Raw genomic sequence first — 17,423 nt, 5'->3', positions numbered from 1 at the left:
TTATTGGCATGGGAAAAACATGTTAACAAAGCAATTGAGGTAGATACAAAAGTGAAATAAACAATAAAGATGAACAGTAAACATTACACTCACAGAAGTTCCAAAAGAATAAAGCCATCTCTCTCTCTCCTTCTCAAGAGGAAGTGTAGATGGGTAGAGAGGAGAGGTGGGTGGGGGGATGGACAGGCTACAAGTCACTAGAGTTTAGATACAGTTAGTGATCGACACATTGAGATGGAACGAGCCTGTCTTCAACTCTGTGAGTTGAATATTATCTAAATGGTTTGATATATATGGGGTTCAATGTCTAGATATAATTTTTATATCTGTGTGGTTTAATATCTATAATGTTTAACATCTGTATAGTTTAATATCTATATGGTTTAATATCTATATGGTTTAATATCTTTATGGTTTAATATCTATATAGTTTAATATCTATATGGTTTAATATCTGTATGGTTTAATATCTATATAGTTTAATATCTATATTGTTTAATATATGTTTAGTTTAGTATCTGTATAGTTTCATATCTATATGGTTTAATATCTATATAGTTTAATATCTATATTGTTTAATATATGTATAGTTTAGTATCTGTATAGTTTCATATCTATATGCTTTAATATCTATATAGTTTAATATCTATATGGTTTAATATCTATATGGTTTAATATCTATATAGTTTAATATCTATATAGTTTAATATCTAATATCTGTATAGTTTAATATCTATATAGTTTAATATCTGTATAGTTTAATATCTATATAGTTTAATATCTACATAGTTTAATATCTATATAGTTTAATATCTATATAGTTTAATATCTAATATCTGTATGGTTTAATATATATATAGTTTAATATCTATATGGTTTAATATCTATATAGTTTAATATCTATATAGTTTAATATAGATATAGTTTAATATCTATATAGTTTAATATCTATATAGTTTAATATCTGTATGGTTTAATATCTATATAGTTTAATATCTACATAGTTTAATATCTATATGGTTTAATATCTATATAGTTTAATATCTATATGGTTTAATATCTATATAGTTTAATATCTATATAGTTTAATATCTATAACGTTCATTATCTATATGGTTTAATATCTATATATATATATATATATATATATATATATATATATATATATATATATATATATAGTTTAATATCTATATGGTTTAATATCTGTATAGTTTAATATCTGTATGGTTTAATATCTATATAGTTTAATATCTATGTGATTTAATATCTATATGGTTTTGGAGAGTCTATCCTCTCCGAGTTATAAGAAAGCTAAGGAAATATAATAATTTACCTTCAGACGAGTCCCTTGACACTTGTAGTGGTCGCAGAGTCTCCTCTTTCCATAGTCTGGTCATATTAGTATGTAGCTGAGAGTCTCCACTTTCCATAGTGGGGTCATTGTAGTTTGTAGCTGAGAGTCTCCTCTTTCCATGGTGGGGTCATATTAGTTTGTATCTGAGGCTCCTCTTTCCATAGTGGGGTCATATTAGTTTGTAATGAGAGTCTCCTCTTTCCATAGTGAGGTCATATTAGTTTGTATCTGGGAGTCTCCTCTTTCCATAGTGGGGTCATTGTAGTTTGTAGCTGAGTCTCCTCTTTCCATAGTGGGGTCATATTAGTTTGTATCTGAGAGTCTCTCCTTTCCATACTGGGGTCATATTAGTTTGTAGCTGAGAGTCTCCTCTTTCCATAGTGGGGTCATATTAGTTTGTAGCTGAGAGTCTCTCCTTTCCATAGTGGGGTCATATTAGTTTGTACCTGAGTCTCCTCTTTCCATAGTGGGGTCATATTAGTTTGTAGCTGAGAGTCTCCCCTTTCCATACTGGGGTCATATTAGTTTGTAGCTGAGAGTCTCGTCTTTCCATAGTGGGGTCATATTAGTTTGTAGTTGAGAGTCTCCTCTTTCCATAGTGGGGTCATATTAGTTTGTATCTGAGTCTCCCCTTTCCATAGTGGGGTCATATTAGTTTGTTGCCCAATCAGTTCTGACTGAAGAGCTGACTAACTTCAGATGAATCCCTTGACACTTTGGGGGTCGTAGAGCAAAATGCACTTTCCAATGCAGATGGAGTCCAACAGATTCTTACTAACTCTGACTACTAAGGAAATTGATATCTGTGGTCCAGCCCTGTGTTTCAGTGTTTCCATCATGTACCATAGTGATAGTTCTCTCTGTGTTTCAGTGTTTCCATCATGTACCATAGTGATAGTTCGCTCTGTGTGTTTCAGTGTTAACATCATGTACCATAGTGATAGTTCTCTCTGTGTGTTTCAGTGTTAACATCATGTACCATAGTGATAGTTCTCTCTGTGTGTTTCAGTGTTTCCATCATGTACCATAGTGATAGTTCTCTTTGTGTGTTTCAGTGTTTCCATCATGTACCATCGTGATAGTTATCTCTGTGTGTTTTAGTGTTTACATCATGTACCATAGTGATAGTTCTCTCAGTGTGTTTCAGTGTTTCCATCATGTACCATAGTGATAGTTCTCTCTGTGTGTTTCAGTGCTGTTGAGTACACTGGTATACTGTAGCCTCGGACAAGGTGGAGGTGAGTACATTTCTCTATATTCATCACCTGTTCTATAATATTAAAATTTCTCTATATTCATCACCTGTTCTATAATAGTAAAATTTCTCTATATTCATCACCTGTTCTATAATAGTAACATTTCTCTATATTCATCACCTGTTCTATAATAGTAACATTTCTCTGTATTCATCACCTGTTCTATAATAGTAACATTTCTCTATATTCATCACCTGTTCTATAATAGTAACATTTCTCTATATTCATCACCTGTTCTATAATAGTAACATTTATCTATATTCATCACCTGTTCTATAATAGTAACATTTCTCTATATTCATCATCTGTTCTATAATAGTAATATTTCTCTATATTCATCACCTGTTCTATAATAGTATCATGTCTTCCTGGTCTCGTCATTGGTTGTGACTTCATGTCAGTCTCCAGTCCTTATTCTCTTAGTAAAGAAGGTTCCATAATGGATCTCCACCTGTTCTAACTTTTTGACTATCTATGTTGACTATCACTCTGTGGGGAGTTTTACTAATCAGGTCTGCAGAATCTTAGATTCCATACTACAATAGGACAGTCTGACACCAACTGGCTCTCCCTCCCTCCCTCCCTCCCTCCCTCCCTCCCTCCCTCCCTCCCTCCCTCCCTCCCTCCCTCCCTCCCTCCCTCCCTCCCTCCCTGTCTCCCTCCCTGTCTCCCTCCCTGTCTCTCTGTCTCCCTGTCTCCCTCCCTGTCTCCCTGTCTCCCTCCCTGTCTCCCTCCCTATCTCCCTCCCTATCTCCCTCCCTATCTCCCTCCCTGTCTCTCTGTCTGGAGATGGATCTACTGTCTCTATTATATTATGACAGACCAGCTAGATCTACTGTTTCTATTATATTATGACAGACCAGCTAGATCTACTGTCTCTATTATATTATGACAGACCAGCTAGACCTACTGTCTCTATTATATTATGACAGACCAGCTAGATCTACTGTTTCTATTATATTATGACAGACCAGCTAGATCTACTGTCTCTATTATATTATGACAGACCAGCTAGATCTACTGTCTCTATTATATTATGACAGACCAGCTAGATCTACTGTTTCTATTATATTATGACAGACCAGCTAGATCTACTGTCTCTATTATATTATGACAGACCAGCTAGATCTACTGTTTCTATTATATTATGACAGACCAGCTAGATCTACTGTCTCTATTATATTATGACAGACCAGCTAGATCTACTGTTTCTATTATATTATGACAGACCAGCTAGACCTACTGTCTCTATTATATTATGACAGACCAGATAGATCTACTGTCTCTATTATATTATGACAGACCAGCTAGACCTACTGTCTCTATTATATTATGACAGACCAGCTAGACCTACTGTCTCTATTATATTATGACAGACCAGCTAGACCTACTGTCTCTATTATATTATGACAGACCAGCTAGACCTACTGTCTCTATTATATTATGACAGACCAGCTAGATCTACTGTCTCTATTATATTATGACAGACCAGCTAGACCTACAGTCTCTATTATTTTATGACAGACCAGCTAGATCATCTGTCTCTATTATATTATGACAGACCAGCTAGATCATCTGTCTCTATTATATTATGACAGACCAGCTAGATCTACTGCCTCTATTATAGTATGACAGACCAGCTAGATCATCTGTCTCTATTATATTATGACAGACCAGCTAGACCTACTGTCTCTATTATATTATGACAGACCAGCTAGATCATCTGTCCCTATTTTATTATGACAGACCAGCTAGACCTACTGTCTCTATTATATTATGACAGACCAGCTAGACCTACTGTCTCTATTTTATTATGACAGACCAGCTAGACCTACTGTTTCTATTTTATTATGACAGACCAGATAGATCTACTGTCTCTATTATATTATGACAGACCAGCTAGACCTACTGTCTCTATTTTATTATGACAGACCAGCTAGACCTACTGTCTCTATTTTATTATGACAGACCAGATAGATCTACTGTCTCTATTATATTATGACAGACCAGCTAGACCTACTGTCTCTATTTTATTATGACAGATCAGCTAGAACTACTGTCTCTATTTTATTATGACAGACCAGCTAGACCTACTGTCTCTATTATATTATGACAGACCAGCTAGATCATCTGTCTCTATTATATTATGACAGACCAGCTAGATCTACTGTCTCTATTATATTATGACAGACCAGCTAGATCATCTGTCTCTATTATATTATGACAGACCAGCTAGATCATCTGTCTATATTATATTATGACAGACCAGCTAGACCTACTGTCTCTATTATATTATGACAGACCAGCTAGACCTACTGTCTCTATTATATTATGACAGACCAGCAAGACCTACTGTCTCTATTTTATTATGACAGACTAGATAGATCTACTGTCTCTATTATATTATGACAGACCAGCTAGACCTACTGTCTCTATTTTATTATGACAGATCAGCTAGACCTACTGTCTCTATTTTATTATGACAGACCAGCTAGACCTACTGTCTCTATTATATTATGACAGACCAGCTAGATCATCTGTCTCTATTATATTATGACAGACCAGCTAGATCTACTGTCTCTATTATATTATGACAGACCAGCTAGATCATCTGTCTCTATTATATTATGACAGACCAGCTAGACCTACTGTCTCTATTATATTATGACAGACCAGCTAGATCTACTGTTTCTATTATATTATGACAGACCAGCTAGATCTACTGTCTCTATTATATTATGACAGACCAGCTAGATCTACTGTCTCTATTATATTATGACAGACCAGCTAGATCTACTGTTTCTATTATATTATGACAGACCAGCTAGATCTACTGTCTCTATTATATTATGACAGACCAGCTAGATCTACTGTTTCTATTATATTATGACAGACCAGCTAGATCTACTGTCTCTATTATATTATGACAGACCAGCTAGATCTACTGTTTCTATTATATTATGACAGACCAGCTAGACCTACTGTCTCTATTATATTATGACAGACCAGATAGATCTACTGTCTCTATTATATTATGACAGACCAGCTAGACCTACTGTCTCTATTATATTATGACAGACCAGCTAGACCTACTGTCTCTATTATATTATGACAGACCAGCTAGACCTACTGTCTCTATTATATTATGACAGACCAGCTAGACCTACTGTCTCTATTATATTATGACAGACCAGCTAGATCTACTGTCTCTATTATATTATGACAGACCAGCTAGACCTACAGTCTCTATTATATTATGACAGACCAGCTAGATCATCTGTCTCTTTTATATTATGACAGACCAGCTAGATCATCTGTCTCTATTATATTATGACAGACCAGCTAGATCTACTGCCTCTATTATAGTATGACAGACCAGCTAGATCATCTGTCTCTATTATATTATGACAGACCAGCTAGACCTACTGTCTCTATTATATTATGACAGACCAGCTAGATCATCTGTCCCTATTTTATTATGACAGACCAGCTAGACCTACTGTCTCTATTATATTATGACAGACCAGCTAGACCTACTGTCTCTATTTTATTATGACAGACCAGCTAGACCTACTGTTTCTATTTTATTATGACAGACCAGATAGATCTACTGTCTCTATTATATTATGACAGACCAGCTAGACCTACTGTCTCTATTTTATTATGACAGACCAGCTAGACCTACTGTCTCTATTTTATTATGACAGACCAGATAGATCTACTGTCTCTATTATATTATGACAGACCAGCTAGACCTACTGTCTCTATTTTATTATGACAGATCAGCTAGAACTACTGTCTCTATTTTATTATGACAGACCAGCTAGACCTACTGTCTCTATTATATTATGACAGACCAGCAAGATCATCTGTCTCTATTATATTATGACAGACCAGCTAGATCTACTGTCTCTATTATATTATGACAGACCAGCTAGATCATCTGTCTCTATTATATTATGACAGACCAGCTAGATCATCTGTCTATATTATATTATGACAGACCAGCTAGACCTACTGTCTCTATTATATTATGACAGACCAGCTAGACCTACTGTCTCTATTATATTATGACAGACCAGCAAGACCTACTGTCTCTATTTTATTATGACAGACCAGATAGATCTACTGTCTCTATTATATTATGACAGACCAGCTAGACCTACTGTCTCTATTTTATTATGACAGATCAGCTAGACCTACTGTCTCTATTTTATTATGACAGACCAGCTAGACCTACTGTCTCTATTATATTATGACAGACCAGCTAGATCATCTGTCTCTATTATATTATGACAGACCAGCTAGATCTACTGTCTCTATTATATTATGACAGACCAGCTAGATCATCTGTCTCTATTATATTATGACAGACCAGCTAGATCATCTGTCTCTATTATATTATGACAGACCAGCTAGATCTACTGCCTCTATTATAGTATGACAGACCAGCTAGATCATCTGTCTCTATTATATTATGACAGACCAACTAGACCTACTGTCTCTATTATATTATGACAGACCAGCTAGATCATCTGTCTCTATTATATTATGACAGACCAGCTAGACCTACTGTCTCTATTATATTATGACAGACCAGATAGATCATCTGTCTCTATTATATTATGACAGACCAGCTAGATCATCTGTCTCTGTTATATTATGACAGACCAGCTAGACCTACTGTCTCTATTATATTATGACAGACCAGCTAGACCTACTGTCTCTATTTTATTATGACAGACCAGCTAGACCTACTGTCTCTATTTTATTATGACAGACCAGATAGATCTACTGTCTCTATTATATTATGACAGACCAGCTAGACCTACTGTCTCTATTTTATTATGACAGACCAGCTAGACCTACTGCCTCTATTTTATTATGACAGACCAGATAGATCTACTGTCTCTATTATATTATGACAGACCAGCTAGACCTACTGTCTCTATTTTATTATGACAGATCAGCTAGACCTACTGTCTCTATTTTATTATGACAGACCAGCTAGACCTACTGTCTCTATTATATTATGACAGACCAGCTAGATCATCTGTCTCTATTATATTATGACAGACCAGCTAGATCTACTGTCTCTATTATACTATGACAGACCAGCTAGATCATCTGTCTCTATTATATTATGACAGACCAGCTAGATCATCTGTCTATATTATATTATGACAGACCAGCTAGACCTACTGTCTCTATTATATTATGACAGACCAGCTAGACCTACTGTCTCTATTATATTATGACAGACCAGCTAGACCTACTGTCTCTATTATATTATGACAGACCAGCTAGACCTACTGTCTCTATTATATTATGACAGACCAGATAGATCATCTGTCTCTATTATATTATGACAGACCAGCTAGATCATCTGTCTCTATTATATTATGACAGACCAGCTAGACCTACTGTCTCTATTATATTATGACAGACCAGATAGATCATCTGTCCCTATTATATTATGACAGACCAGCTAGATCATCTGTCTCTATTATATTATGACAGACCAGCTAGATCTACTGTCTCTATTTTATTATGACAGACCAGCTAGACCTACTGTCTCTATTATATTATGACAGACCAGCTAGACCTACTGTCTCTATTTTATTATGACAGACCAGCTAGACCTACTGTCTCTATTTTATTATGACAGACCAGATAGATCTACTGTCTCTATTATATTATGACAGACCAGCTAGACCTACTGTCTCTATTTTATTATGACAGACCAGCTAGACCTACTGTCTCTATTTTATTATGACAGACCAGATAGATCTACTGTCTTTATTATATTATGACAGACCAGCTAGACCTACTGTCTCTATTTTATTATGACAGATCAGCTAGACCTACTGTCTCTATTTTATTATGACAGACCAGCTAGACCTACTGTCTCTATTATATTATGACAGACCAGCTAGATCATCTGTCTCTATTATATTATGACAGACCAGCTAGATCTACTGTCTCTATTATATTATGACAGACCAGCTAGATCATCTGTCTCTATTATATTATGACAGACCAGCTAGATCATCTGTCTATATTATATTATGACAGACCAGCTAGAACTACTGTCTCTATTATATTATGACAGACCAGCTAGACCTACTGTCTCTATTATATTATGACAGACCAGCAAGACCTACTGTCTCTATTATATTATGACAGACCAGCTAGACCTACTGTCTCTATTATATTATGACAGACCAGCTAGATCTACTGTCTCTATTATATTATGACAGACCAGCTAGATCTACTGTCTCTATTATAATATGACAGACCAGCTAGATCTACTCTCTCTATTATATTATGACAGACCAGCTAGATCTACTGTCTCTATTATATCATGACAGACCAGCTAGATCTACTGTCACTATTATATTATGACAGACCAGCTAGATCTACTGTCTCTATTATATTATGACAGACCAGCTAGACCTACTGTCTCTATTATATTATGACAGACCAGATAGATCATCTGTCTCTATTATATTATGACAGACCAGCTAGATCATCTGTCTCTATTATATTATGACAGACCAGCTAGATCTACTGTCTCTATTTTATTATGACAGACCAGCTAGACCTACTGTCTCTATTATATTATGACAGACCAGCTAGACCTACTGTCTCTATTTTATTATGACAGACCAGCTAGACCTACTGTCTCTATTATATTATGACAGACCAGCTAGACCTACTGTCTCTATTATATTATGACAGACCAGCTAGACCTACTGTCTCTATTATATTATGACAGACCAGCTAGATCTACTGTCTCTATTATATTATGACAGACCAGCTAGACCTACAGTCTCTATTATATTATGACAGACCAGCTAGATCTACTGCCTCTATTATAGTATGACAGACCAGCTAGATCATCTGTCTCTATTATATTATGACAGACCAGCTAGACCTACTGTCTCTATTATATTATGACAGACCAGCTAGATCATCTGTCTCTATTATATTATGACAGACCAGCTAGACCTACTGTCTCTATTATATTATGACAGACCAGATAGATCATCTGTCTCTATTATATTATGACAGACCAGCTAGATCATCTGTCTCTATTATATTATGACAGACCAGCTAGACCTACTGTCTCTATTATATTATGACAGACCAGATAGATCATCTGTCTCTATTATATTATGACAGACCAGCTAGATCATCTGTCTCTATTATATTATGACAGACCAGCTAGATCTACTGTCTCTATTTTATTATGACAGACCAGCTAGACCTACTGTCTCTATTATATTATGACAGACCAGCTAGACCTACTGTCTCTATTTTATTATGACAGACCAGCTAGACCTACTGTCTCTATTTTATTATGACAGACCAGATAGATCTACTGTCTCTATTATATTATGACAGACCAGCTAGACCTACTGTCTCTATTTTATTATGACAGACCAGCTAGACCTACTGTCTCTATTTTATTATGACAGACCAGATAGATCTACTGTCTCTATTATATTATGACAGACCAGCTAGACCTACTGTCTCTATTTTATTATGACATATCAGCTAGACCTACTGTCTCTATATTATTATGAAAGACCAGCTAGACCTACTGTCTCTATTATATTATGACAGACCAGCTAGATCATCTGTCTCTATTATATTATGACAGACCAGCTAGATCTACTGTCTCTATTATATTATGACAGACCAGCTAGATCATCTGTCTCTATTATATTATGACAGACCAGCTAGATCATCTGTCTATATTATATTATGACAGACCAGATAGACCTACTGTCTCTATTATATTATGACAGACCAGCTAGACCTACTGTCTCTATTATATTATGACAGACCAGCAAGACCTACTGTCTCTATTATATTATGACAGACCAACTAGACCTACTGTCTCTATTATATTATGACAGACCAGCTAGATCTACTGTCTCTATTATATTATGACAGACCAGCTAGATCTACTGTCTCTATTATAATATGACAGACCAGCTAGATCTACTCTCTCTATTATATTATGACAGACCAGCTAGATCTACTGTCTCTATTATATCATGACAGACCAGCTAGATCTACTGTCACTATTATATTATGACAGACCAGCTAGATCTACTGTCTCTATTATATTATGACAGACCAGCTAGACCTACTGTCTCTATTATATTATGACAGACCAGCTAGACCTATTGTCTCTATTATATTATGACAGACCAGCTAGATCTACCTTCTCTATTATATTATGACAGACCAGCTAGATCTACCTTCTCTATTATATTATGACAGACCAGCTAGATCTACTGTCTCTATTATATTATGAGAGACCAGCTAGACCTACTGTCTCTATTATATTATGACAGACCAGCTAGATCTACTGTCTCCATTATATTATGACAGACCAGCTAGATCTACTGTATCTATTATATTATGACAGACCAGCTAGATCTACTGTCTCTATTATAATATGACAGACCAGCTAGATCTACTGTCTCTATTATATTATGACAGACCAGATAGATCATCTGTCTCTATTATATTATGACAGACCAGCTAGATCTACTGTGTCTCTATTATATTTTGACAGACCAGGTAGATCTACTGTCTCTATTATATTATGACAGACCAGATAGATCATCTGTCTCTATTATATTATGACAGACCAGCTAGATCTACTGTCTCTATTATATTATGACAGACCAGATAGATCTACTGTCTCTATTATATTATGACAGACCAGCTCAATATACTGTCTCTATTATATTATGACAGACCAGCTAGATCTACTGTCTCTATTATATTATGACAGACCAGCTAGATCTACTGTCTCTATTATATTATGACAGACCAGCTAGATCTACTGGCTCTATTATATTATGACAGACCAGATAGATCATCTGTCTCTATTATATTATGACAGACCAGCTAGATCTACTGTGTCTCTATTATATTATGACAGACCAGGTAGATCTACTGTCTCTATTATATTATGACAGACCAGATAGATCATCTGTCTCTATTATATTATGACAGACCAGCTAGATCTACTGTCTCTATTATATTATGACAGACCAGATAGATCTACTGTCTCTATTATATTATGACAGACCAGCTCAATATACTGTCTCTATTATATTATGACAGACCAGCTAGATCTACTGTCTCTATTATATTATGACAGACCAGCTAGATCTACTGTCTCTATTATATTATGACAGACCAGCTAGATCTACTGTCTCTATTATATTATGACAGACCAGCTAGATCTACTGTCTCTATTATATTATGACAGACCAGCTAGATCTACTGTCTCTATTATATTATGACAGACCAGCTAGATCTACTGTCTCTATTATATTATGACAGACCAGCTAGATCTACTGTCTCTATTATATTATGACAGACCAGCTAGATCTACTGTCTCTATTATATTATGACAGACCAGCTAGATCTACTGGCTCTATTATATTATGACAGACAAGCTAGATCTACTGTCTCTATTATATTATGACAGACCAGCTAGAACTACTGTCTCTATTATATTATGACAGACCAGATAGATCATCTGTCTCTACATTTTCATCAAACAGATTTAACGAACAGATTTAATTAATTAAGATTTGCTTAAAATGATATATATTTTTACATCTTTATTATATTTCAAGAGATAAATTCCTCTGAGTCATATTTGGAGAAGGAAGTCCTGCTCAGTCTCTAGTTAAGCATTTCTCTGACCCTCCATGTTGTTCTATGATGTCCTGCACACTTATATAAAACGGTCCAAAAGGTTTCTCGTCTGTCTGGTTTGGTTCCAGGTAGAACCCTTTTTGGTTCCAGGTAGAACCCTTTTTGGTTCCAGGTAGAACCCTCTGTGGAAATGGAAATTGTCCCAATAATTACAGAGAACACCACATATACCATAATATCTACCCTAAACTACCTCCTATCTACCCCACACTAACCTTACCTACCCCACACTAACCCTACCAACCCCACACTAACCCGACCTACCCCAAACTAACCTTAAAGAGCCCACACTAACCCTACCAACCCCACACTAACCCGACCTACCCCAAACTAACCTTAAAGAGCCCACACTAACCCTACCTACCCCACACTAACCCTACCTACCCCACACTAACCCTACCTACCCTAAACTAACCCTACCTACCCTACACTAACCCTACCTACCCCTACACTAACAATACCTACCCTACACTAACCCTACCTACCCTACACTAACCCTACCTACCCTACACTAACCCTACCTACCCTACACTAACCCTACCTACCCCTACACTAACCCTACCTACCCCTACACTAACCCTACCTACCCCTACACTAACCCTTCCTACCCTACACTAAACCTACCTACCCCTACACTAAACCTACCTACCCCTACATTAACCCTACCTACCCCTACACTAACCCTATCTTCCCTACACTAAACCTACCTACCCCTACACTAGCCCTACCTACCCCTACACTAACCCTACCTACCCTACACTAAACCTACCTACCCTACACTAAACCTACCTACCCCTACACTAAACCTACCTAGCCCTACACTAACCCTACCTACCCTACACTAACCCTACCTACCCTACACTAAACCTGCCTACACTAACCCTACCTACCCTACACTAAACCTACCTACCCTACACTAAACCTACCTACCCCTACACTAACCCTACCTACCCTACACTAACCCTACCTACCCTACACTAAACCTACCTACCCTACACTAAACCTACCTTCCCCTACACTAACACTACCTAAACTTAGTTATTACTGACAGAGATGTCAGTCCTTATTCTGTATATTGGGGTGGCAGGTATCCTACCCTCATCACTAAGTTAAACAGCTAGAGAATAGCCTCTCTGCTGTGTTTCAGTATCTCTGTTAGAGTATTTAATAATTTACTTTAGACAACGAAACTCTCTCTCTCTCTCTCTCCCTCTCTTTCTTTGATCTCTATCTTCCAGCCTCTCTGAGTGTCAGTCCTGACAGATCTCAGTTCTTTGAATTTGAGTCTGTCTCTCTGAGATGTGCGGTTCAGGGGAAATCTGCTGGATGGAGAGTGAAGAGATCCATAGTCTCTGGGGAGCGTTCAGATTGTGGAAGAAAATGGGGAAAACCAGAAGGATCTTCATGCAACGTGTCACTAATAAAATCATACAGTGGAGTGTACTGGTGTGAGTCTGGATCTGGAGAACACAGCAACTCTGTCAACATCACAGTACCTGGTATGTCCACAAACACCATCTACTAACATTATAGTGTTTAGTGGTTCATCTGGTTTCAGATAGCTGATGTTACGTTTATATATGATGTTTATATATTATATACAGCTGGTGCTGTGATCCTGGAGAGCCCTGTTTATATATGATGTTTATATATTATATACAGCTGGAGCTGTGATCCTGGAGAGACCTGTTTATATATGATGTTTATATATTATATACAGATGGAGCTGTGACCCTGGAGAGACCTGTTTATATATGATGTTTATATATTATATACAGCTGGAGCTGTGATCCTGGAGAGACCTGTTTATATATGATGTTTATATATTATATACAGCTGGAGCTGTGATCCTGGAGAGACCTGTTTATATATTATATACAGCTGGAGCTGTGATCCTGGAGAGACCTGTTTATATATTATATACAGCTGGAGCTGTGATCCTGGAGAGACCTGTTTATATATGATGTTTATATATTATATACAGCTGGAGCTGTGATCCTGGAGAGACCTGTTTATATATTATATACAGCTGGAGCTGTGATCCTGGAGAGACCTGTTTATATATTATATACAGCTGGAGCTGTGATCCTGGAGAGACCTGTTTATATATTATATACAGATGGAGCTGTGATCCTGGAGAGGCCTGTTTATATATTATATACAGCTGGAGCTGTGATCCTGGAGAGACCTGTTTATATATTATATACAGCTGGAGCTGTGATCCTGGAGAGACCTGTTTATATATTATAAACAGCTGGAGCTGTGATCCTGGAGAGACCTGTTTATATATTATATACAGATGGAGCTGTGATCCTGGAGAGACCTGTTTATATATGATGTTTATATATTATATACAGCTGGTGCTGTGATCCTGGAGAGACCTGTTTATATATTATATACAGCTGGAGCTGTGATCCTGGAGAGACCTGTTTATATATGATGTTTATATATTATATACAGCTGGAGCTGTGATCCTGGAGAGACCTGTTTATATATTATATACAGCTGGAGCTGTGATCCTGGAGAGACCTGTTTATATATTATATACAGCTGGAGCTGTGATCCTGGAGAGACCTGTTTATATATGATGTTTATATATTATATACAGCTGGAGCTGTGATCCTGGAGAGACCTGTTTATATATGATGTTTATATATTATATACAGATGGAGCTGTGACCCTGGAGAGACCTGTTTATATATGATGTTTATATATTATATACAGCTGGAGCTGTGATCCTGGAGAGACCTGTTTATATATGATGTTTATATATTATATACAGCTGGAGCTGTGATCCTGGAGAGACCTGTTTATATATTATATACAGCTGGAGCTGTGATCCTGGAGAGACCTGTTTATATATTATATACAGCTGGAGCTGTGATCCTGGAGAGACCTGTTTATATATGATGTTTATATATTATATACAGCTGGAGCTGTGATCCTGGAGAGACCTGTTTATATATTATATACAGCTGGAGCTGTGATCCTGGAGAGACCTGTTTATATATTATATACAGCTGGAGCTGTGATCCTGGAGAGACCTGTTTATATATTATATACAGATGGAGCTGTGATCCTGGAGAGGCCTGTTTATATATTATATACAGCTGGAGCTGTGATCCTGGAGAGACCTGTTTATATATTATATACAGCTGGAGCTGTGATCCTGGAGAGACCTGTTTATATATTATAAACAGCTGGAGCTGTGATCCTGGAGAGACCTGTTTATATATTATATACAGATGGAGCTGTGATCCTGGAGAGACCTGTTTATATATGATGTTTATATATTATATACAGCTGGTGCTGTGATCCTGGAGAGACCTGTTTATATATTATATACAGCTGGAGCTGTGATCCTGGAGAGACCTGTTTATATATGATGTTTATATATTATATACAGCTGGAGCTGTGATCCTGGAGAGACCTGTTTATATATTATATACAGCTGGAGCTGTGATCCTGGAGAGACCTGTTTATATATGATGTTTATATATTATATACAGCTGGTGCTGTGATCCTGGAGAGCCCTGTTTATATATTATATACAGCTGGAGCTGTGATCCTGGAGAGACCTGTTTATATATGATGTTTATATATTATATACAGCTGGTGCTGTGATCCTGGAGAGCCCTGTTGATATATTATATACAGCTGGAGCTGTGATCCTGGAGAGACCTGTTTATATATGATGTTTATATATTATATACAGCTGGAGCTGTGATCCTGGAGAGACCTGTTTATATATTATATACAGCTGGTGCTGTGATCCTGGAGAGACCTGTTTATATATGATGTTTATATATTATATACAGCTGGAGCTGTGATCCTGGAGAGACCTGTTTATATATGATGTTTATATATTATATACAGCTGGAGCTGTGATCCTGGAGAGACCTGTTTATATATGATGTTTATATATTATATACAGCTGGTGCTGTGATCCTGGAGAGACCTGTTTATATATTATATACAGCTGGAGCTGTGATCCTGGAGAGACCTGTTTATATATGATGTTTATATATTATATACAGCTGGAGCTGTGATCCTGGAGAGACCTCCCCTTCCTGTGACTGAGGGAGATACTGTGACTCTGCGCTGCAGATATCAGGGAACTCTCTCTAACCACACAGCTGATTTCTACAAAGATGGATCCCTGATCAGGACTGAGACTACAGGAGAGATGACCATCCCTGCAGTATCCGAGTCAGATGAAGGACTCTACAAGTGTACCAACTCTGAAGGAGAATCACCAGAGAGCTGGATGACAGTGACAGGTGAGAATATGAGAAACCTTGACATTCAGATTATCTGTTTCTTCTTTACACTGTTAAGAGGTGCTGAAACCTGCATTATAAACTGGGTGGTTCCAGCCCTGAATGCTGATTGGCTGGAAGCAATGGTATATGAGAAACGTATAGCACGGGTATGACAAAGCATTTATTTTTATGCTAAACGGAGCTCTTCTTCTCATGATCTCTCTCTCTCTCTCCTCCTTCCAACTTCCTCTCTCTTTCTTCCTCTCTACCTTCCTCTCTCTCTCTCTCTCTCTCTCTCTCTCTCGCTCCCTCTCTCCTCCAGCCTCTCTCTCTCCTCCAGCTTCTCTCTCTCCTCCAGCCTCTCTCTCTCCTCCAGCCTCTCTCTCTCCTCCAGTATCTCTGAGTGTCAGTCCTGACAGATCTCAGTTCTTTGAATTTGAGCGTGTCTCTCTGAGCTGTGAGGTTCAGGGGAACTCTGCTGGATGGAGAGTGGTGAGGAACACAGAGAGAGGGAATGTTTCAGAGTGTAATATTGACTGGGGAAAACAACAAGGGTCTTCATGCATCAAGTCACTAATACCATCAGACAGTGGAGTGTACTGGTGTGAGTCTGGGTCTGGAGAACACAGCAATGCTGTCAACATCACAGTATCTGGTATGTCCACAAACACCATCTACTGACATTATAGTGTTTAGTGGTTCATCTGGTTTCAGATAGATTATATTATGTTTATATATGATGTTTATATATTATATACAGCTGGAGCTGTGATCCTGGAGAGTCCTGTTTATATA

The 17,423-nt window shown here is 37.0% G+C and overlaps 1 protein-coding gene across 1 annotated transcript in view; it reads left to right on the top strand.

Annotated features, from left to right (window-relative positions):
* Nucleotides 1–168: 168 nt before the first annotated feature.
* The window catches only part of LOC110518222 (Fc receptor-like protein 5), a 35,096-nt gene continuing 17,841 nt past the window's right edge, over nt 169–17,423 (top strand). Inside the window, exons 1-5 of the mRNA XM_090183315.1 lie at nt 169–259; nt 2,551–2,595; nt 13,605–13,865; nt 16,404–16,646; nt 16,951–17,283. Coding sequence (XP_090039441.1) covers nt 235–259; nt 2,551–2,595; nt 13,605–13,865; nt 16,404–16,646; nt 16,951–17,283 — 907 coding nt within the window. The 5' untranslated portion in view covers nt 169–234. The remainder of the gene's footprint in view (nt 260–2,550; nt 2,596–13,604; nt 13,866–16,403; nt 16,647–16,950; nt 17,284–17,423) is intronic.

The sequence above is a fragment of the Oncorhynchus mykiss genome, chromosome 9 (genome assembly GCF_057628025.1).
Source record: "Oncorhynchus mykiss isolate SJ-2025 chromosome 9, ASM5762802v1, whole genome shotgun sequence".
Taxonomy (NCBI): Eukaryota; Metazoa; Chordata; class Actinopteri; order Salmoniformes; family Salmonidae; genus Oncorhynchus; species Oncorhynchus mykiss.
This window is presented reverse-complemented; position numbering and strand designations above follow the sequence as displayed.